The following is a 20,577-nucleotide window of genomic DNA, read 5'->3' on the forward strand; positions in this document are numbered from 1 at the left end:
ATATATATATATATATATATATAGGGCTGTCGAAATCACCGAAGCCCGCTGCAGAGGAGTCAGAACAAAAAACAAAAATACAAACAAAGAAAAAACAAAAACAACGACAAACAGAAGGACCGCAGCAGGATCCTCGAAGTCTCCTACGAGAAAGAGGATACTGAAAGTATACCGCCTGAACGACTGTCTTAATTTAAACGGTTTCTTCTTCTTCTTTTTATTGCCCCATTCCGGTTACTGCTGTAGTTACAACCGTGCCTCGGAGTCACCACAGCGACACGACGCGGCTCATTCCAGACATCTCCCCACCACTGCGCCGGGGCGAACACACACGCACAGAAATACCAATATGGGAAACAGCCTCCCCCACACACACACATATATACGCTGCCACAGCAGCAGGAGAATCAAAACAAAAAAAAAAAAAANAAAAAAAAAAAAAAGAGTAAAACAGAGAAGGAAACACAGAGAAAAAAAAGTGGCACCTCTTCATTCCTTAAAGGATCATACCATGGCTCCGCTACGGTATGTGAGAATACGTCTTTTATTTTTTCTTTTCGATTTATCAGTTCGCCTCGATTGCCGCGCACAATCGATGAGGTGCCACCAACCACACCGTCCCGTGGAATTTTTGACATGAACGGCTTTGCCTCTGAATAATGAAATCAAAACACAAAAAAAAATATTACTCAATGCGTCTAGCACAAGTAGACTGCAAATTCTCACGTTTTTTTTTCTTCTGCCTCACTCATTCTGACTGCTTAGGCAATTTCTCTCTCTCGTTTTCAAAAAACTCATCCACGGCAGCCGCGGCAACACCCAGACCCACTGCCGGCACCTCGTAGCAGTGCGTCACCGTTAAGAGAGGCATTCCACGCGCCACCGCGCTCCACTCAGTGACGACCTCCACCTCGTCACCCTTCTCCTTCTCCTCCACTGATTTCCTGCGCCTCCGTGTGACGCTCTTTTCAATAAGTACCGCCTCCACAACGGATGGCTTCTGCGAAAACAACGGTGGCACAATCGCGACAGTTTGCCCCACCCGAAGTTTTTCCGCAGGAATGAGCCGAAGGTGGAGGAGCTCCGCCTCAGCCACGGAGAGGTCCCGCCAGCTCTCGAGTGCGTAGCCCTTCCACCCTGGCGGTATCCTGCTCTTGGCATCCAATTCCCTCCTCCGCCTCCCTTCACACAACACCTGGGCTGGCGTTGATTCTGGCTGTTGCTTCTGCTCCTCCTCCTCCTCGTCAGCTTGCTTCTTTACTGTATTGGGTTTCCGGGGCCTCTTGGCGCCCACTTGGTATCCCTTCAAGACTGTTGCCTCAGAACTACCGCTCGTCTCTTGGGTCTGCAAGCCAGCGATCGTGCGGGGCTGGGGCTTCTTTCTCTTGGTCAGCAGCGGCGTACGAGACTGAAGAGTGGCGCTGGGGTCCGCGCTCTTCTTGGGATGCAGAAGGTCCCAGCGGACGCGTATGTCCTCTCGCTCCAAGGCGCCTTTGCCCTTAATACACTCTTGTGCCACTGCCGGCCATGCCTCCACAAATAACTTATTCTGCTTACGAATGTCCTCCTTCTGCGTCTTGTAGTACTCTGTCATGCCGCCTGACGCCTCCGCCATCCCAGGCACATCAAAAGACAGGTTGCGGAAGCGCGCCGTCTTCAACCCGTAGAGAATGAGCTGCAACGTGAAGTCGTAGTCTTCGCGGATGCGGAAGCGGTAGGCGCAGTTGGGAGGTATGAGATCATAACGGTAGAGAGAGGCGATGTTGTTGTAGCTGTTCAACGCCATATCCTTGTCCCCGTAGGTATAAGCGTATCTGGCGTATTCCAGTGAAAAGATTGCGATGTTACGCATGTCGCAAACATTGGCATGGAGCTGATGTATGCGTGCGTACACCTCCGTGAAGAGTTGACGCGGGGAGATAGCGTGATTCTTGTTGTCCTGCGCGATGTGGAAGCGTTGAATATCGTCGTCCATCACCCAGTACCACTTCTCCCCACCCGGTGACAGTGGCAAAGAGGGCGAAGACGCGGTGGTGGCAGCGTCGGCAAACGCCGCCGGCACCAGCTCCCTCAAGATATAATTCCGAACGTATGAGATGCCTTGGTCGGACAACGGCAGTGACACAACTTTGACAAGTTGTCGCACATCAGCTGCAGTCTGGCATGGCGGTGACGACAGTGGCGTGGCAAGCACACAGTTGGCTACTGTGTCCCGCTCCGCCCCGCTCAGCACATGTTGTTGCTGTTTTTGGCAGCTCGTCTTGCCGCCATTCCACAACCTTTCGACGAGGCGGTCGACAAGCTGCTCGTACTCTGCGGCCTCCCCCTGCTCCACGACGATGGTAAAGGGGATTTGATCCTGTATGAGGAGTGCGATGGTGCCGCGCTTGCTGTGGTGCCGCCCTTTCGAGGGCACAAATATGGGGCAGAAACACACCGTCCCCGCTGACACCTCACCCCCATTTGAAACCCCCTGCGCATCAATATCGTCACCACCAGAACAGCTCTCGGCGTCCTCTGCTGGAAGGGCAGTCTTCGCACAGCATGACTCCTCGCTGGCCGCGGGACGAGGCGAAGAGTCACTCCACATTGCGCCCCTGGAGTCCATGTAGTTCCACTCCGTACAAGAGGTTTCTCAGCCTCTTTAATGGTGTGTATGTGTGTGTCTAGGGCCCGCTGCAACAGCAGCATGAAAAGGGAAACACAACAACAAAAAACAATGCAGGGAAACGAAGACACCGGGCCACGGGGCTGACAAAACACTGCCTATCGTTCGTGTATGGGGCGCACCTTCCATCCACCCACAAAAGATACAGATGAACAAACACCGATAATGTATGCTTCCGCCGCTCCTACCCAAAACAGCGTACACACACACACATATATATATATATATATCGATATTCATATTCAAAAAAGAATGATATGTAGAGCCATACAAAAAATACTCTTTAGGCCATGTCATAAAGCGGTTCTCAAGCAGAACCCCTTCGCACGTTCCGAAGCTGTAAACGCCGCTGCATCACCCTGCGGTGCTAAGGAACGCCAGATCTCTGCCATTTGCACGGTGAGCCCAGGTGGGACAGAAGCCGACAGTGGTGCCCTCCTACATGAACTCGCACAGACTCCAAGTGCTCTGCACCGCCCAGCACTGGGCCACCTTCGCCGCCCTCTTCGTACCTACTATTACTGCTGCTGCTGCTGGCACCCATTGCCACACATAACTTCGCCACCTTCGCCTGCGCCCCTGTAAGGGGTGTCAGGGATGGTGTCGCCCGTCGGCGGCTGCACGACTGGCGTGTCGACACGTCAGTCGGGACCGACGAGGACTGCAGCGCCACTGCTTATTCTACACTGCGACATTGCCGAATGTACGCCAGTGAGGCAAAAAAATCCCCTCTTTTCGGTTAGGGCCTAGCAATCAAAAGAAGAAGGACAGAAAAACAACGACAAAAGACACATCCACCACCTTCCACAAACCTCGTGGAATATTCTAGACAGAGTGCACACAAACGCGCGTGATTGCCATGCCGACATATTAAGGAAGAACAACGGCGACGGATCCTCCGCATCACTCACTCACTCACACAAACAAGCACAAGTGCCCACAGGACATTGCTCATCCCCCCAACACACACACACACACACACACACACACACCCAACCACAGCACGGCCCATTGCAGAATAACGCCCGCCGCGCGAAACGTCGCCGTCACAGAAAGGTGAAGCAACTGTTTGCTGGTGTCAACTCGGCGAACTTCAGGCGACACACATCCTTCATGCCCCACAGAACAGTATTGAAGCGCATCTCAGCGCTGCGCCTGGCACCAGCTCGGCTGGGGAGTTGATTCCCAACAGACACATCGCAAAAACGCAAAGGTATGATACACCTGCGTTCCACTGTGACAATCCCTTCCTTCGCCGCACGACGCTGTCGTCGTTGCCGCCGCTCGTACCGCACGGCGTACTGCGGCAGAAGCGGAAGCATCTGCAACTGCGTTGAAAAGAGGCGGAGTGGGACGGGCCGCACGCGCTGCGGAAGGATGCCGGCCTCAGAGCCTTCACCACCACCACCACCACCCCCACGCCTGCGAGCTGCGCGCGGCATCTCACGTTTCTCTACCTGCACAGCAACTGAAAAAGGGGAAAAAAGATGATTTGACCATAGGGGGAGAGAGAGAAGATAAAGAGATGAGGGATGGGAAATGGAAGTGCCGCAGACTCACGTGCACAGCGTGCGGCCGAGGAATGGAACGATACTCTGAAATAATGCAGTCACACACACCGCCACTTCACTGAGTGGCTAGCACACAGTACCTTCTCGGCGGCGAAAGCAGAGACAACGGTTGTTGTCCGGCATCGCGTAGTCTTCCTCTAACGTGAAACCCTGCTGCGCCAGAAGCGACTCCACCGCCTCCTTCTCACGGATGCCACACCATGGATGACTCTGCTTCAGCCGCGCATCAAAGCGGCGATTGCTCTCTGTGGTGAAGGTGCCGTTGTAGTTAAAGGCACCGTACACGATAAACATACCGCCGGGTCGCACGACGAGAGGGAGGCGGCGGAAGAGCACACAACACGCCTCCCACGGCGCAATGTGCAAACTGTTAGAAGTAAATACAAGATCGTAGCCAATCTCACGCGCCGTACCATTGACAGTATTAGAAGTAGAAGTACAAGCAAGTTGTCGAATTTCAATCCAGCGGGACTCTGTGTCGGTGAAACTCAGTGCATGTGGCTGCTGCACGAGAGCGGCGTGCTGCTTGCCGTCCTCCTGCAGCCAGCGACAGATGCCCGGCAACATCTCGGGCAAGTCAGTGCACACCCAACGCGCAATGAAAGACGGGGGAAAGCGTCTCGTCATGTAGACCGCGTGCTGGCCGCTCCCTGACGCCAGCTCCAGCACCTCCACGCCGCCACCTACAGAGCTGCCGAGGCGCTTTGCACGCAGCAAACCCTCAAGGACATCACCGATGGGGTCACTGTTGTAGTTGCACGACTCATAGTTGGGCTTCTCCACCAGCATCGCACTTTGGATGGGTGGGGGGTGGGGAGCTTTCCTTCACGCCTCTGTCTCAACACTTTGTTTCCCGCTATCGTGCTCGGATTCTGCCTGATTGTATATGTATGGGCTCTCGAAGAGGCAAAAAAACGCAGGCTGTAGCACAAAGAAGACACACAGTCGCGCTCACAACATTCCGCACGTCAATGAATTACACACCACAGGCACATCAAGAAAACAGAAAAACTATAATGCCTCATTTTTTCCCCTTTCTGTTTGTCTCTGACAGTACGGCATTCAGAGACACGAAACAATATCCTTACTAGTATGTTCTTCAACTAACGCATCGACGGCATCATTATTGCCTCAGCATTGCGTTCACTCCTTGATAACTCCTATCTTCTGGGAATTGGCTATACTCCACATTCTCACACAACCACAGCCACGTACTCCTATCGACGGCGTTACCAGGAGAGTAACGAATTGCTTCGCATGTGTGTCCATCTGCATCCACGACCACACCCCAGGAAAAGAAAAAAAAAGCGAATCCGATTCACATTCTTCCCACCAAGACATTCTCTACTTTTCCTTGCTCCCACAGCACATCGATCCACTACTAATTCTTTCGTTCCCTTTTATTAGCACCGTCGGTGCCTCTCGCAAAAAGCCCGAATCCGGCTCACGGCGTCTTGCAGCAGGGGAAGTGGCCGTGTGACCGTAATGCGGAGAGCGCCCGGCATCTTGAACGGCTCCCCTGGAAACACGTGCACGTTCTCCTCCTCCGCCAACTTCTTCGCGAACTGCGCGTCTGTCTGAATGGCGTCCTCCAGTTCCCCAAAGTCAAGAATAACTGACAGGAACATGGAACCTCGCGGCCGCACTGGCTTTAACCCAGCGCAGTTCACCAGGCCGCTGTACATCACCATCGCCCCCTCCTCCATGCGCTTTGCGCAGTCCTCGTAGTACGACCTCGGCGTCTCTGCAAGAGCCTTCACGGCAGCATGCTGTATCAGCGAGTTCGGCATCAAACAACGTGCGGCCATACTGTGCACGCCCTTCCATATCTTCGCGCCGTAACCGTCGCGGTCCACCGCCAACACCCACCCGAAGCGGTACCCCGGTACGTTAAATCGCTTCGACAGACCGCCCACAACAAAGCGTGGCACTGGCGTGTCGAAGTCAGCCACGGAGGTGAAGCTCTCGCCGGAGAATACCAGGCCAGCGTAGATTTCGTCCGCAATGAGCGGCAGCTGCAGCTCCTCGCAAACTCGGATCAAACCCTCTACGTGTTTGCGCGAGAAGTTGCTGCCACATGGGTTCGATGGGTTGGTCATTAGTATCGCCTTTGTCCTGCCGTCAGCCAGGCTTCGGAGGTGATCAAAGTCAATCTCCCAGTTGTTGTCCCCGCTGCAGGTGTAGTGGCGTGTCTCAATGGCGTAGAGGTCGCTGAGATAGTCATAGTGGGGGAAGCACGGCATAGGGATAAGCACATTGTCACCCTCATCGCACAGCGACGTCAATACAATGAGGAGGGCTTCTGACACGCCACAGCTGAGCACGACGTTATCCGCCTTGCAGTGCGCCGCCTGCTTCCCGGCGAAGCGCTGTGCCCAATACTGTGCAACTGCCTGTCGCGCCTCTGGCCGCCCAGCAGTCGGAGAGTACCCGTTGTACTTGTTGCTCTCCAAGCTGTGCACCACCGCCGCCGTGGTGGAGTCTGGCGTCACGAGGTTGCCGTCAAAGGTGGGGTCGCCAATGGCCATCTTGAGCGGCGTCTTGTTCGCCGGTGCGTTGCTCCTGCGATGAAACATTGACTCCATTTTGTTAACGCTCCGCTGCGGCATCGTTGCCGGCTCCAGTACTGTCCATTTAGCCATGATTGCGAGGTCTCCTTGACTTTCTTCAGAGTTATCAGGCGTACCAGAAAGGCGTGGAAACCAACAAAAAAAAAACGAAAAAAGAAAACAAATGATTTATATTTTTTATTTCTCCAATTGTGATTATTAAATATTCGCGCGATATTCACAGCGCAAGAGACACCAAGTGCGTGTTGTGTTGGGCGTCGATCGGCTTTGCCTCTTCTGTCGAGATGCATCTTTGCAGCGTAGAACGAACTCTGGCCTCTTGGCTTCACAGGAAGGAGATGATCCACATAAACCACGGCACTGGCAACACTCGAAGCATCGGCAGAAGCAACAAAGTGGCAGGTAGGAACACGCGTTCCACACCATGACAAATCGCCCAAACACAAGTATCTGCAACCTCTTCGGGAGTAAACGACCGTGGCTTTAATGAAAACATATTGAATAGCCTCACACCAGACGGTTTGCGTCCAGTTTCACCATCGGCAGACGGATCGAAGCTCGCCGATGAAGTAGAAGACAGTGCTCCTGCGGAAGGCCGCAAAATGTCGTAGGGGCAAACCAGTGTAGTACGTACTTTCCCACTCCTGTCATTCTGCCTGATGAGCATTTGGATGCTCTCATGCATCCCAATGGACGCCCAACGGGAGGCTGCCCAGTCTGGATTCTCCACGTCACCCAGCAGCCCTTTTTTGCATGCGATGGTGACAAAGTGACCATCCTGCTGCTGCACCATCCTCGGAAGGCACACCCTGGCAAGAACAAGGGGGCACAAAGTGTTGGCCAGCATGATCTTTTCGGTGGACTCGTCAGAGCGATTAAAAAAAGTTTTGCTACTGCCAGCGTCCACGGCATTCACAACAATATGGACATTTTCCAGATCCTTTATCGCGCGCTGCAATTGAATGCGACTCGAAAAGTCAACAGCACACGTCAGGAGCTTCTCGCTGGTGACGGTTTGACTGCTACCCGCGTTCATCTGTGAATCTTTCACCGGATCGTCTCCGTTCGATTCACTTTTCTCCAGCTGGGGATTACTCTGAAGTGCCACGTGCTTAAGTTCATCAAGCTTGTCTTTGCGATAGTCCCAAACAATGACCCTGGCGCCAAGCTGCAGGAAGCGAATGACGAGGCACCTCCCAACACCAGTGGACCCTCCCGTGATGAGGACCGTTTTCCCAGCAACAGAGGTCCGGCAGTACATTAAGAAGCTGTACACCGACCACAGGATCCATCCCGTGATGCTCAGAAAAAGAAGAAAAATCATACTTCCGGGTCGTTTCTTTTATCAGTGAAGAGTCAGGGAGAGAGGATTCCCTATAGAATGAAAAACACCCCCTTCATCTTCTCAACGCCTCACAATGGACAGACCACACTACCACGATTACCACTCAGAAAGAAGATCAAAGACGAACTCTGTCTCACACAGCTTCCCTCTCCTTGACATTGTTGAGTGCCATCAGCCGAATGTACTCACGTGAGACTAAATCTGCAGCTCGGATGGGCTCAGGGACGCGGTGTTTGCACGTTGAGAGCACCAACGCAGCGGCCTCCGCGTAGCCGATGCGATGTCCGGGGGAGATGAAGATAGGCTTTTTGACTTTACGGTTTGGTGTAGCTGCGTATCCCCACATCATGCCACTTTTCCCAATGATCGGCTTTATGCACGGCTTATCTTCTGCGCCTTCATCACTCTGCAACTCCACAGCAAAGAGGGCGTTCATCGCCTCTCGCGTCACGCCGTCCACCGCCAAAAAGTTCTTTGCACAGCCAACAGAGGGAACATCTAGCAAGACACCCAAGTGGCTGGCGAGCCCGCAGCGAAGTGGGTGGTGGACGCCGCAGCCATCGACGAACAACAGTTGTGGAACACACGCTGCGTCACGCAGCTCCGGCTGTGCCTTGTTCCATAACTCCACAAGTGGCGGAACTTCGCGGAAGGCAAGAAACCCAGGAATGTACGGTTCCGTAACTTCGCAGTTATGCAGAATGGTATGACACCGCTCCATGGATGGGTATTTCAGCACGACGAGGCACGCCACCGCGAGGTTGCTATCCTTGACGAAGGAAATGTCCACTCCACCGACGTACTGCAGCAGTGGAAGAGAGTGCGGCGGCGCAAGAGTCATCTGGTGCTCAGCGTCACGTCGTAGCAACGGGCCAAGCACCGTCGCTGCAAAGTCCCGAAGAATCTCTGACGGGAGCAAAAAGGAGGGCAGCGATGAGATTCCCCCCTCCGTGCTCGTGGAATACTGCTCCACCATCCCATGTGTGCGTGGGACACAGACACGCCGCGCCAACGCCGCCTGGACGGCTGTCCACGCCTCCCGCTGCGCCACGTCCGCGACACAGCGACCCACCGCGCAGGCTTCACATGTCTCCGCGCGGCCCTTGTCCAATTTCGGCCGCATCAACGGCCAGCGGGGCCCGGACTTGTGTGCAAGTCGTGCAAGGAAACAGGCAGAAAAAAAAATATATATAGATATATATACATATTATAAAAAAGAGCAAAGTATATAGTGAAGCCAGCCCATTTCCAATGGTAAAACAAGAAAAAAAAACATCGCCTTCATCAAAAAAGTCAGACACAAAGCCTCTTCTGAAGGATCACAGGACCAGACGATCGTTTTGCTTGGAAAGAAAATATTCGAACATATCTTTTTTTTTCTTTTGGTATAAAAAAAATCCACCTCTTCTACCTTCCCCTGACTCTGGGGGCGCGTAACATCGTGGCCGACGCACACCCGCCTCCTCCTCCTAGAAACCAGGGAAAGAGAGGGCATGCCTATAAAAGAGCGAAGGTATTGCAATGTGTACGCTTAGGCAAAATCAACGAAACAAAGTCGCAGTTTTTTTTTTCCTCCACCCCCCATTCGGTTTCAACGTTACCAACGTATGCCTTTTTTTTTCTTCCTTTTGAAGCCACTCCCCACTCCATTCGTTTTACAAAAAAAAATGTTGTCTCGTCTTTTGGACGCGCTTGTGTGTATGTGCATGTGTGTGCCTGTATTTGTATGTACAACACTGGTGTTCTATGCGCAGGATCACAACTTCGATGCATGATTGCCCTTCTTGATGAGCGGCAGCCCGCATTGGTAACACCCGATGAGGTTGAGGTTCAACAGCTTCTTCTGCCGTAGGTACGTCACACGGCTCTGGAAACCGAAGCGCTCCATCGCGTGGTTGAGTGCCTCACTCCGCATCTCCTGGATTTTCTCCGGGTTGCTGTAAAACATCCCATTCTTCACAATGTTGTCGCCAACAACCACGACGGTGAGGGGCACAAATGCCATACTGGCCTCGCTGGCAATGCGCATGAGGTACATATTGAAGATCTTCATAGCCTGTACGGCCTTCTCATCACCTTGGCGTGCGAGGCGCGCAATCTGACCGGCCGACATCGCCGGCTTGTCTCCACCCACCAACTGCTTGTAGTGGTACTCAAAGCCACCGCCGCTCACCATGTTCTCGTAGCTGGGCAGGCGCGAGAGACTCTTGGCGGCGTCCTGGAAGTACGCAAGGTCATCCCGTATCTGGAGCGTCTGTGAGCCGAGCTCGAGCGGAAGGACGATATAACGCTTGCTCATATCGTCGTAGTGGATGAGCGACGAGCCAAGGCCGGTACCAGGGGCCAGCACAACGCAGCGGCCGCGGCCGAGCACAGACCCCGCCGGCTGCTGCTCGCATTTCTGCCACTGTGTGCCCTCCCACATGAGGTCAAAGTACTCCGCGAAGACGTGCGCATCACTGGCAGCCAGCACGCCGAAGCCGCCGGCCTCGAGGTCGTTGAGGATCGTGCTACGGCCCGGCGGGAACAGCTGCTTCGGGTAATCGGCAAGGCGAGCGAGGCCCTTGAGGTTGTTGAACGGCCCACCCACCGCACCGCCCGTGACCGGCCCGGGGACGTTGATCACACCAGCTGCCACGCGCGCGATAATGGAGGCCGGCACCACCTTGAGGATCTCCTCGAAGAATATGAGCAGGTCGCAGATGTCTTTGTTCTTCATGTGAAACCGCTTGGTGACGATGCACACGGCATCGTTTCTGCCGCGGTGGGCGAATCCCAGGCGGGCGCTCGTGCCACCAACATCGCCAATGAAAATGAGAGGCACATTCCACGTCGGCTTCGCGAGCTCCTCGCACATCTCAGAAAGCTCAAGCTCCTTGATTTCCATCGCTGCTTGTGCTTCTTGCTGCTTCTCCCTTTGTTGTGTTTGCGTGCGACTCGAAGGCGGCGCAGCCAAAATACACGTTCACATACAAACATGCACACAGATAAAACAGAGGAGGATGAGGAGGAGAGAGAGAGAGAAGAAACATGGTGTGTAGAAGAAAAAAAAAAGGACACGCCCAACACCGCACAACCACAGAGGCACACATGTGCACAAACACAAACCCAAACAAGAATATTCTTCTGGAGACGTGTGAGACGACGTCACAACAAACGCTATTCTGTGAACTGCACTCGGCAGCGGCCTCACACCTTCTTGATTCCCAACGTCGGGTTGGAGAATCCCATGCGTTTCGTTGAGGTCGAGGAGTACAAATTGTGGAACTTTTTCTTCATGCCCTTTGTCGACATAAGTCCCGGCACCGTTGGATTCTTAACCGATCGCTCCACATCCGCCATGTACGACGTATTGTTGCGATGCATCGAGATGGGCTGATTGTCCGGGGCGTAGAATTGTTCCTGCTGTTTCTGCTCTGCCGTCGCGGCGGCCCCTCCGCGGGCACCAGTCGACGCGGCTTTATGCATCGCATCCAACTCACTGAAGTACCGCCGAATGCGGTCCGTCTGCACCCAGTTGTAGGCAAAGTGCTCCATTGTGTGCTTCGTTGAGTACGTGGTGGGGTCGTAGTTCTCCTGGTACGCCTTGGGACGGAACTTCTGCGAGCGGAACCAGAAGGGATTACCAAACCGGGGATAGAGCCCAATGCGGATTGCCTGAGCCTTTGCCACGCGCAACTTCACGACGGCCTCCGGGTTCATGGGGAGAATGTCCGCTGGGTACATGTGGCCAGTGCGTGTGAGGAAGCGGGATATAGTGGCAGGGTTCTTGTAGTTGAGCTTCATGTAAACCTCGGGGGATGGTCGATGCATTCCCTGCGGGTCCTTCTCTTCAATATCGAATGGCTGTGCGTTGCGAAACTGCTGAAGGGCCACATCACCAACCGTTTCTCCGGTGCGCCAGCGAGTAAGGTTCGTGAGCAGCTGCTCATCTGGAAAGCGGTGGTAGTGCAGCTGGACCTGCTGGCCAAAGAGCCATCCTTCCCGCCCACGCTTGCGGCCCCGATACGCCGGCTTTTCCTGCGGCTCCGTGTGATACGGTGTCGAGTCCTGCTTGGTGAGAAGGCTGATGTACTCGTTCCACGGCTGGCGGCAAATGGCGAATTGCGCCATGGCGTGTGCGTAGACAGAACTTCCGGTGCGGTTCATTACACAGCACAATCAGACACCACCTTACCACTAATACTGCTACTACTACTATTTATATATTCACCCTGTTCCTTGACTACAGAGTGACCAATTCCACATTGCATATATATATATANTATATATATATATATATATATATATATGCGTTTAAAGAAAGAAAGAGAGAGAGAGAGATGCATTAGGGCGCACTTACGCAGATATAATTGTTTGGTGTGGGGGACAATAATCGGTGTGTGACATTTAGCACGTAAGAAGTGTTGAATGGACTCTGAAGGCCCTCACTCCTTCACTTAGTCTCAGGCGATAGCCAACATATATATATATATATATGCAGCCATCTGCATTTCCATCGCCCCATAAGGAAAGAGCAGCAGCGTCGATTGTAGGGAAGAAATGTCGCCCGCCACACACGCACACACACCGACACACGGATATATATATATACATACATGCATGCATGCATTGCAAAGATGCCGACACGCATGTGTGCCTGTGTGTGCGTAGTGGTACAATAACAACGACAACGACAAGAAAGAAAGCAGTATCCATTCCCTCGCTATTTACCCCTTAAATATCTTCTAACTGTGTGGAAGCACATGTGTCATTGCACACACTTTATCACTTCCTCTTTTTTTCATCTTCTCTTGCTGTTTCATCTTTCTCCTTGTCCTCGCTCTTCTCCTCGTCTTGGCTCTTCCCCTCGTCCTCGCTCTTCCCCTCGTCCTCGCTCTTCCCCTCGTCCTCGATAGCCTCTGGCGTCTCCTCTTCCTCCTCCACCCTCAAGTCCTCCTCCTGCGTCCCGTCCCCGTTCAGCCCCTTCGCCGATCCCAACTGATCCGACACCATCGCGAGCAGATCCACCAGCTGCTTCTGCAGCAGCTCCTGGCTCCGCGCCATGTGCCGGTCGTCAACCCTCTTCAGCATCTGCGTCGACGCGGAGACGCGGGTGTGTAGCGACATCGAGTCATCAGAGGCGGAGCGGAGCAGGCGTAGGCCGACCACCAGCATGCCGGAGCCAATTGAGGAGAAGACAAAGAGACTCTGAAGGTCGCGGAACCAGCTGACAGTAAGAAACGACGCAAGACCATCGTACAGCTCATACCACGGATCCTGGGAAAACTCATCTTCCAGAGAAGAATCGCTTTCGGCTTCCGTGGCGTGTGGCACCAAAAGAGACTTCAACCACGTGCGCACCGTCACCTCCATCATCAGGCGCGATCCAATGAAAACAACGAGCACAGTGGCCGCCACGATGCATTTAAGAATAATAATGAAGGAAGTACGCTGACGCGCGGATCGGCGCGACGCCTGACTCAGCTTCCGTGCCTGCAACTCCTCCTGAATCATGGGGTTGCTGCGCAGCTGCCTCGACACACGTAAGAGCAGATACCGCTCTTGGAGTAACTTTGCAGCGTAGTAGAGAAGCATGCACGCAACGCACAAAATAAGCGGCGGCATCACACAACAGAGAACGTACAGGACACCGGAGCCACCGTAGTTCGTGTCCAATATATTCATCACCGCCGTGCGGGCTTCACCGAACGCCGACTCATCCGCGTGGCACGACGCACGCTCCGTCTCGCGGCGAATGCGGATGATATCCTCACGGAGTGACTTCTCGGTGTCCATTGCGGAGCACAGGCAAGCAGCACAGAGACACAGGCAGCAACAGAGACGGGTAAAGAAACGAAAAAAAGCTCTGTGATAGTTGTAAGCAATTCCTGTTGCCGTGTTTGTATATGTGTCTTTTTTGATCTTTTTAGAAGCACGAGCGGGGCAGTGACCCTAGTTATCTATACCCATAGCGAGGTGCATTCCACAGCGAGACAACAAGGATAAAAGAACAGAAGAAAGGCAAGAGAAATAATAATATTGGTAATAAGCAATGAAAAAGAGAGAAGGCGATATTCATGTCTCACAAAAATGCATCAATGCACCACATCAGTTGCTGCTGCCACCACTGTGGATCGTTCTCCCATTCTTTTTTTTTTGCCTTTGTGTACTTTGCCTTTGAAGGTTTCTAACAAAAATCGAGTAATTTGAAAGGACATGAAGTCCATGTCCGTGGTTCCTGGAGGCCGCAGGTGCCGCGCATACCTTGCCTCTCCCCCACTCCCGCATTCTCTGGGTGAGAACACATGGGGCGTGTAAGGCAGAGGCAGGCGCACAGACACAAACCGCCACATCTGCTCACCGATTGTCACCACTCCCGCCTTCATTTTCAACCGCCTCAGCAACAGCTTGCGAGGTCTCGCCTTCCACATTCTTATTGTGGTTGGCGTTGTCATTTTCAACGACGGCGCTGCCGTTTTCAACAGTGGAGCTGTCATTCTTCTTGTCGTTGGTTTCAATATTGTTGTCATCGTTGTTGATGCTACTGACGGCAGTGTGGCAATTCATTTCTTTCTCACCGCGCAACCGCGCGGTGAGGAGCCTTACTGTCCGTGAAACTATCGGCCCCCAATCTCGTCTCTGCATTTCCTGCGCATTCTCCCATGCCTGGAGGAACACTTCCAGCTGCTGCCTCGACTCTTCTTCCTTCCCGCTGTTGAACAGGGTGATGGAGTAGTTAAGCCGTATGAAGGGGTCCGGATCTATAGCAAGCGCGCGAGCGTACGCCGCGCACGCGTTCTCGACATCGTTCATCAACGCCAGGCAGACGCCCAAGTGCATAAAGGCGGGGGCGTATTGCCCATGCAGGTACGTGGATGCCGACAGGTAGTGGAATGCCGAGGCGTACTGTTTCAAATGTAGAAACACAAGGCCCATATTGTACGCGATGCGCCATTCTAACGGTGCCAAGGCGACAGCCTTACGCAAACACGCAACGGCAGCGTGCATGTTCTGTTGTCCAAAGAAACACATCCCAATATTGCTCCACAAACGCGCGGAGTGCGGCAGCTTTGACACTGCGACACGGTACTTATTCAGCGCGACGCTAAAGTCTCCGTTCTCCTGCATGATACCCGCCGCCACCATGATGGCTGTCGGGTTGGATGAGTTCAAAGTGAGACACTTACCAACATAGTGAAATGCCTTAGCAGGCTTGTTCACCTTCAGATGTAGCAGCCCCAACGTTGTGAGGAGGTCTGGGTTGTCGGGGGTTGTCTGAAGCGCCTCTTCGTAGAGACTAATGGCCCGTTCGTATTCTTTCTGCAACACGAGCACCTTGCCCAGCTGCATGATCGTGCAGTCGCGGCGCTGAATGCTGATGGACTTCACGAATGCAGTCTCTGCCTGCTTGTAGTCGTTCAGGTACATGTGACACATGCCGATACCGTACTGAAGCGTCCAGTCTTCCCCCACCCCATTAATCGCGCACATATCCTCTGTCTCCTTAAGGCTATCGATCGCCGCGCGGTGCTGACCAAGCAGAAACAAAGCCCGCGCCACCTGCTTCTGATTCACCGGGTTCTGCGGGTTGATGAGCATTGCAGTCTGAAAGAGTAGGAAAGACTCCGTCAAATCCCCACTGCGCCTCTTCAGCAGCCCCTTGACATACAGTGCGTACTCACACACGCCCTCAGATTCCCGCAACTGCGCCTCGATGACGCTCAGGCACTCTACGTACTCTTGGCGTGTGTAAAGGTGATGAATAAGCCAGTTGCGACGCTCGCGGATTTTGAGCAGGCTGCTTGCAATCTTCGACGTGGGGATGGTGGAAGCTGGCGTTATGGATGAAACCGCATGTGAAAGGACATTTTCGGGAGAGTCACCGTCGTTGGGCGAAGAATTGCCTGCATCACTGCCATTAAAACTCTCACGGCCCCGTGCCGCAGTGCTCTCCTCCCCCTTCTCCCCCTCCCTACCCATGAATATGGCTACAAACGGCCCACAAAACTTTCACAACCCAGCAATACGCTACCACCTACGTGTGAGGTGACGAGCCCCAAGACAAGCAGGGAAAAACGATAATCACCGACCCCCCCCCCNAAAAAAAAAAAAAGACCAATACACACAAAAAAAAAAATGAATAGACAATCAGCAGCAAAGGCAATAACAGCATGAAGAACAACTATCAATAAGAGTAATAGGATGAGACCAAGGCCGACAGAACAATCGCTCCTAGCGCCTTCATGTACGCCTTTGGCTTATGTGCACTCACACACAGCAGACATAATCAGTGCAGCATATCACACACCCCCGCATCGGATAGAGCGTGAGAGGGCCACCCAATCCAGGTCGCGGATGACCGGCAGCAAGGGGTAGTAAACGTTACACAAGGCATCCACGAGGTGCGTGTGTGATTGGGTCTCGGACGCGTTGACTTGCATGGGTAACGCCTCAACCATGACCTGCACCACATCATGCAAGAAGCTAGACAGCGCTGACGCGTCAGCCGATACCCCTTCATCGTGCAAAATTGTCGATGCGGACGTCAGAAGCACCTTCTGCGGCACATCTGACTTCCTGCTCATACCCGAGAGCACGCCGTAAACAGTGCGTGCAATTAAAAACGGCCTTTCCGCCTCCGTGAGTCGCTCTTGCACCTCGGATGCAACCGAGCGAATTAGCTGCGTCTCTGAGGGGCAAAGATGACTAGTGTTGTACGCTGCCGCAAGTGCCTCACAGATGGCCTCCTCGTCGTTGCTGCTGCCGCTGCTGCCATCGCGAGCATTCGCCCTACTATGAGCGAGCCGCAGATATGCGCGGCAAAGATTAGAGTTAAGGTCCGCGACGTAGGCGTCCCCCGCCCCTACAGTCTGGAGCCAAAGCAGCGCGTCGCGGAGGAACTTAACGTGCATCTCGCACCACACAGGCGAGGCGTGAGACTCCTCCACCTGCGTCAAGTAGTTGTGCACGGTAGACAACCGCTTCTTTACAAATTCGTCCCCCGTGTGGTTGAAACACTTAAAGAGGTTGAGAAGCCCAGCGCACAATTCGGACCCCACTTCGACAGACATGTTAGCTACAGCCGCCTGCAACAAGCCAGCGTCCAGCAGGTCGTGCGCCCCCGACTCGTTGCCACTTCTGATTTTGCGTTGAAGCACCGCCTTGAACATCTGCAGACCACTGTACGTATCCCCTTTCTTGCACGCCTCATCCAGTGCAACGGCAGCTGGAAAAGAGGCAGACATGCTTTGTAGAAACTCTTAGTGTGTGCGAGCAGTGATGGTGTGATTAGACACTATATATATTTATATGTATATATACACGTAGCAGTGTGGGGGAGAAGGAGAGAACAAAATTATACGGAAACAACATGAGAGAGAGAGAGAGGCGATATCGCACTTAGCAACTCCCCCATCTCGGCAAGGATGCACACATCATAGTGAAACAGGCATATTTGCGCTACAGAGAGACGGAGACACCGGGCCAAATTAAGTTAGAACGCAGAGTTATATGCTAACCCTACTGATGCCTTCCCCACCCAGTAGGACACAGCAAGTTGTCCAGACCAGCCTCCTCTTCTTCCTCCTCCTCCTCTGCCTCGGTGTAGCTATCACGCCTCTCAAAGTTTCAGACTGCCCATATATTCCACGACTCACTTACATGGGCGGAAAAGTGCACCCCACCCATGCGCTCCAGAGAGAAGAAAGAGCCACACTGCCGTTTACGATTCTCCCTCATGTCTTACAGCGCCGGTGTTATTAGTGGTGGTTGGTAGGACTTATGCTAACGACGATACGCCGCGCCATTTTATTTACAGCGCACTGGCGGGGGACAACACTTGTGTCGCTACAAACCCTCGCAGCTCCGCCAAACACGTTTCCAGGTCACGGTTAAGAAGTGTATGATTAAAGAAATTTGGATTCGTCAAGCACCAGTTGAGCCACTTCTCGTTCTCGCGCAGGCGTTTCTGCAACGAAGCGTCCGACTCCGTCCCTCGCTGGCGCAGGCGCTGCGCGATAACCTCGAGCCCTGGTCCCTTCAAAAAGACGACTTTGACGCGAAGCTGCGGCTGCTTATCCCCATTGACACTGCAATTGCAGTACTTCTTGATATTCATTGCCCCCGCAATATCAAGGTCCATTAGTACAACTTTGTCTTGATTTAGAATCTTATAAAGTTCCTTCTTTGTCGTACCATAGTAATCTGCATCATCGGAGTCATCGGCGGCATTGGTGCTATCGTTATTGCTGCTCCCACGCGCCCCATCGGTCCTTGACGGGGAGAACACTTTGTTGTACTCCACAAAGGCACCACTATTGATCATATGCCGAAATGTCTCCCGAGAGACGAAGTGATAATGCTTCCCCGCCACTTCCGCCAACCGCGGCTGCCGCGTGGTATGGCTTGTGCAGAAGCCGAAGTGCTGCGGCCATCGCTCCAGCAGGTGGTTGATTAGCGTCGACTTACCGCTCCCACTAGGCCCCACAAAGACAAGAACGTCTGTCAGCCGCCGCATATGCGTTGCAGTGAAGCAAACGAAAAAAGTCCGAGAGGGGACGGTGCTAAGAGCAGCTAAGCAGTCCGAGGAAGGCTAGAGAGCCTAATTTCCTTTTTTTCGCAGACCGTCCAGCAAGCCTGGGAGAAAAGTATATGGGTTTGTATGTATGTGTATGTGTGTGTGTGTGTGTGTGTGTGAGAGAGAAATAGCAATAAAAGAAAGCGAGAAAATGGGAGAAGATGCACCTGGTTTTTCCACAGAGACAAAGGACCACGCGCGCACAGGCATACTTTCACACTGACGTGTCCTTTTCGTTGTGATTAGAACTTTGTTCACCGCTACGCCGAGTAGGTGTGCGCCGCCTCACCTGACATCCTTCAGAGGTGCTCACAAATGCCAAGACATCTTCCTGTGGTATCCTCAACGATGCCAGCAACAATCACTGCCGCGCACGGACACACAACCCCCCCTCCACACACACACACACACACACACACACACATATACGCACAAACGTAGATGGTGGAGATGATTGCGGCAGGCGCAGTTCATTGCACCGCCAGACCCCTCTTCTCTCACGCTCTCTGTGGGTGTGGTTGCCCCGGCGCAACGCTCCTCTGTCCTTTTTTTTTCTTCTTCTCCTTTAACACAAATAGGAAATGCAGTTTCCAGCCCTCTCTTCTTCAGTGTCTGTTGTTGTTGTTGTTGTTGCTGCTGCTGCTGTTGTTGTTCACTTTGTTCGCTTAAACCTTCTTAACAACCTGAACGACGTCCTCATCCTCGAGCGGGTGGTCCTTCCCAACACGCTGCGGCTGGTGCTTCACGCTCGACCCCCACACCCACGCGTATTTGAAGCTTTTCATCATCTGCCGGTGAAGACGCAGACAGAACCGCTCTACCGTTGGTGACGGCAACTTCTTCAAGATGACCGGCTCATCGTAGTCCGGCACCTGCCCACGCGGCTTCGTGTAAACGCGAATGAAGTGCAGATGGTCCCACACGCACTCCAGCAGCCCGTCAAGGTTCCACCCGTGGTGTGCGCTGATGGGGCAGTTGTGCGGAATACGGGAGACTATATCAAGCTCCTCAATGCTGATTTGGTCAATCTTATTCAGCACGTAGATGCAGGGAATGTAGATGCGGTTTCCTTCAATGACATCGATCAAATCATCTGGGGTGTAATCACCCCGCAGCATCACATCCGCGTTGCTCATGCGGTACTCGGTCAGAATTGTTTTAATCGTGTCGTGGTCCATGTTCGTCAGGGGGCAGGTGGATGCGATGCTAATACCGCCGCGGTCCTTCTTTCGTATGTCGATGTTCGGCGGCTGCTTGTTGAGGCGGATGCCGAATCCATCGAGCTCGCGCTCGATGATGAGTTTGTGCTGCAGCGGCTTGGCGATGTCCAGCACGATGAGGATGAGGGAGCAGGTGCGCGCCACCGCGATGACCTGCCGACCCCTACCCTTTCCATCCTTCGCGCCCTCGATGATTCCGGGCAGGTCCAACATCTGCAGCTTCGCCCCTCGGTACTGCACAACGCCAGGCACACACGTGAGCGTTGTGAACTCGTATGCCGCCACCTCCGAGTGCGTCGACGTGAGTTTCGTCAACAGCGTCGACTTCCCCACAGAGGGAAACCCAATGAAACCGATGCGGGCGTCACCCGTCTTCTGCACGTCGAACCCCTCGCCCTTGCCGCCGCCCTTCTTTGACTCCGAGGCGATGAGCTCGCGCTTCAGCTGCGCGAGACGGGCCTTGAGTTGACACAAGTGTGCCATAGTCGCCTTGTTCTTCTGCGTGCGGGCGATCTCCGCCTCGATGTCGTTAATCTTCTGCAAGTTAGACATGGCTGCCGCTGTTGCTTCTGTTGCTGCCTGCTAACGTGTTTGTGTGGCTTGTGCTTTTAGTGCAACACAGTGGTGGGGTTGGGAGGAGAGACG

At 53.5% G+C, this 20,577-nt stretch overlaps 13 protein-coding genes across 13 annotated transcripts; all 13 read right to left on the reverse strand.

The window, feature by feature from the left end:
- Positions 1-748: 748 nt before the first annotated feature.
- Positions 749-2,608, reverse strand: DQ04_01041010 (hypothetical protein; the record flags this gene model as incomplete). Its single annotated transcript, XM_009310109.1, has 1 exon — positions 749-2,608. One exon carries the CDS (start codon positions 2,606-2,608, stop codon positions 749-751), a length of 1,860 nt encoding a protein of 619 aa, XP_009308384.1.
- Positions 2,609-3,714: 1,106 nt separating this feature from the next.
- Positions 3,715-4,110, reverse strand: DQ04_01041020 (hypothetical protein; the record flags this gene model as incomplete). The annotated part of the gene is made up of 1 exon (XM_009310110.1): positions 3,715-4,110. One exon carries the CDS (start codon positions 4,108-4,110, stop codon positions 3,715-3,717), a length of 396 nt encoding a protein of 131 aa, XP_009308385.1.
- Positions 4,111-4,305: 195 nt separating this feature from the next.
- On the reverse strand, positions 4,306-5,028 carry DQ04_01041030 (methylase; the record flags this gene model as incomplete). The annotated part of the gene is made up of 1 exon (XM_009310111.1): positions 4,306-5,028. The coding sequence occupies one exon, from the start codon at positions 5,026-5,028 to the stop codon at positions 4,306-4,308; it is 723 nt and encodes a 240-aa protein (XP_009308386.1).
- A 614-nt stretch (positions 5,029-5,642) lies between these two features.
- Positions 5,643-6,881, reverse strand: DQ04_01041040 (putative tyrosine aminotransferase; the record flags this gene model as incomplete). Its single annotated transcript, XM_009310112.1, has 1 exon — positions 5,643-6,881. One exon carries the CDS (start codon positions 6,879-6,881, stop codon positions 5,643-5,645), a length of 1,239 nt encoding a protein of 412 aa, XP_009308387.1.
- Positions 6,882-7,134: 253 nt separating this feature from the next.
- DQ04_01041050 (short-chain dehydrogenase) lies at positions 7,135-8,133 on the reverse strand (the record flags this gene model as incomplete). Its single annotated transcript, XM_009310113.1, has 1 exon — positions 7,135-8,133. One exon carries the CDS (start codon positions 8,131-8,133, stop codon positions 7,135-7,137), a length of 999 nt encoding a protein of 332 aa, XP_009308388.1.
- A 154-nt stretch (positions 8,134-8,287) lies between these two features.
- DQ04_01041060 (putative endonuclease V) lies at positions 8,288-9,277 on the reverse strand (the record flags this gene model as incomplete). The annotated part of the gene is made up of 1 exon (XM_009310114.1): positions 8,288-9,277. One exon carries the CDS (start codon positions 9,275-9,277, stop codon positions 8,288-8,290), a length of 990 nt encoding a protein of 329 aa, XP_009308389.1.
- Positions 9,278-9,910: 633 nt separating this feature from the next.
- On the reverse strand, positions 9,911-11,041 carry DQ04_01041070 (glucokinase; the record flags this gene model as incomplete). Its single annotated transcript, XM_009310115.1, has 1 exon — positions 9,911-11,041. The coding sequence occupies one exon, from the start codon at positions 11,039-11,041 to the stop codon at positions 9,911-9,913; it is 1,131 nt and encodes a 376-aa protein (XP_009308390.1).
- Positions 11,042-11,343: 302 nt separating this feature from the next.
- DQ04_01041080 (hypothetical protein) lies at positions 11,344-12,303 on the reverse strand (the record flags this gene model as incomplete). Its single annotated transcript, XM_009310116.1, has 1 exon — positions 11,344-12,303. The coding sequence occupies one exon, from the start codon at positions 12,301-12,303 to the stop codon at positions 11,344-11,346; it is 960 nt and encodes a 319-aa protein (XP_009308391.1).
- Positions 12,304-12,921: 618 nt separating this feature from the next.
- On the reverse strand, positions 12,922-13,932 carry DQ04_01041090 (hypothetical protein; the record flags this gene model as incomplete). Its single annotated transcript, XM_009310117.1, has 1 exon — positions 12,922-13,932. The coding sequence occupies one exon, from the start codon at positions 13,930-13,932 to the stop codon at positions 12,922-12,924; it is 1,011 nt and encodes a 336-aa protein (XP_009308392.1).
- Positions 13,933-14,493: 561 nt separating this feature from the next.
- DQ04_01041100 (BBS4-like protein 4) lies at positions 14,494-16,116 on the reverse strand (the record flags this gene model as incomplete). The annotated part of the gene is made up of 1 exon (XM_009310118.1): positions 14,494-16,116. The coding sequence occupies one exon, from the start codon at positions 16,114-16,116 to the stop codon at positions 14,494-14,496; it is 1,623 nt and encodes a 540-aa protein (XP_009308393.1).
- A 320-nt stretch (positions 16,117-16,436) lies between these two features.
- Positions 16,437-17,381, reverse strand: DQ04_01041110 (hypothetical protein; the record flags this gene model as incomplete). The annotated part of the gene is made up of 1 exon (XM_009310119.1): positions 16,437-17,381. One exon carries the CDS (start codon positions 17,379-17,381, stop codon positions 16,437-16,439), a length of 945 nt encoding a protein of 314 aa, XP_009308394.1.
- Positions 17,382-17,947: 566 nt separating this feature from the next.
- Positions 17,948-18,652, reverse strand: DQ04_01041120 (guanylate kinase; the record flags this gene model as incomplete). The annotated part of the gene is made up of 1 exon (XM_009310120.1): positions 17,948-18,652. One exon carries the CDS (start codon positions 18,650-18,652, stop codon positions 17,948-17,950), a length of 705 nt encoding a protein of 234 aa, XP_009308395.1.
- Positions 18,653-19,377: 725 nt separating this feature from the next.
- Positions 19,378-20,484, reverse strand: DQ04_01041130 (developmentally regulated GTP-binding protein; the record flags this gene model as incomplete). The annotated part of the gene is made up of 1 exon (XM_009310121.1): positions 19,378-20,484. One exon carries the CDS (start codon positions 20,482-20,484, stop codon positions 19,378-19,380), a length of 1,107 nt encoding a protein of 368 aa, XP_009308396.1.
- Positions 20,485-20,577: the final 93 nt, after the last annotated feature.

The sequence above is a fragment of the Trypanosoma grayi genome (genome assembly GCF_000691245.1).
Source record: "Trypanosoma grayi strain ANR4 Tgr_104_V1, whole genome shotgun sequence".
Classification (NCBI taxonomy): Eukaryota; Euglenozoa; class Kinetoplastea; order Trypanosomatida; family Trypanosomatidae; genus Trypanosoma; species Trypanosoma grayi.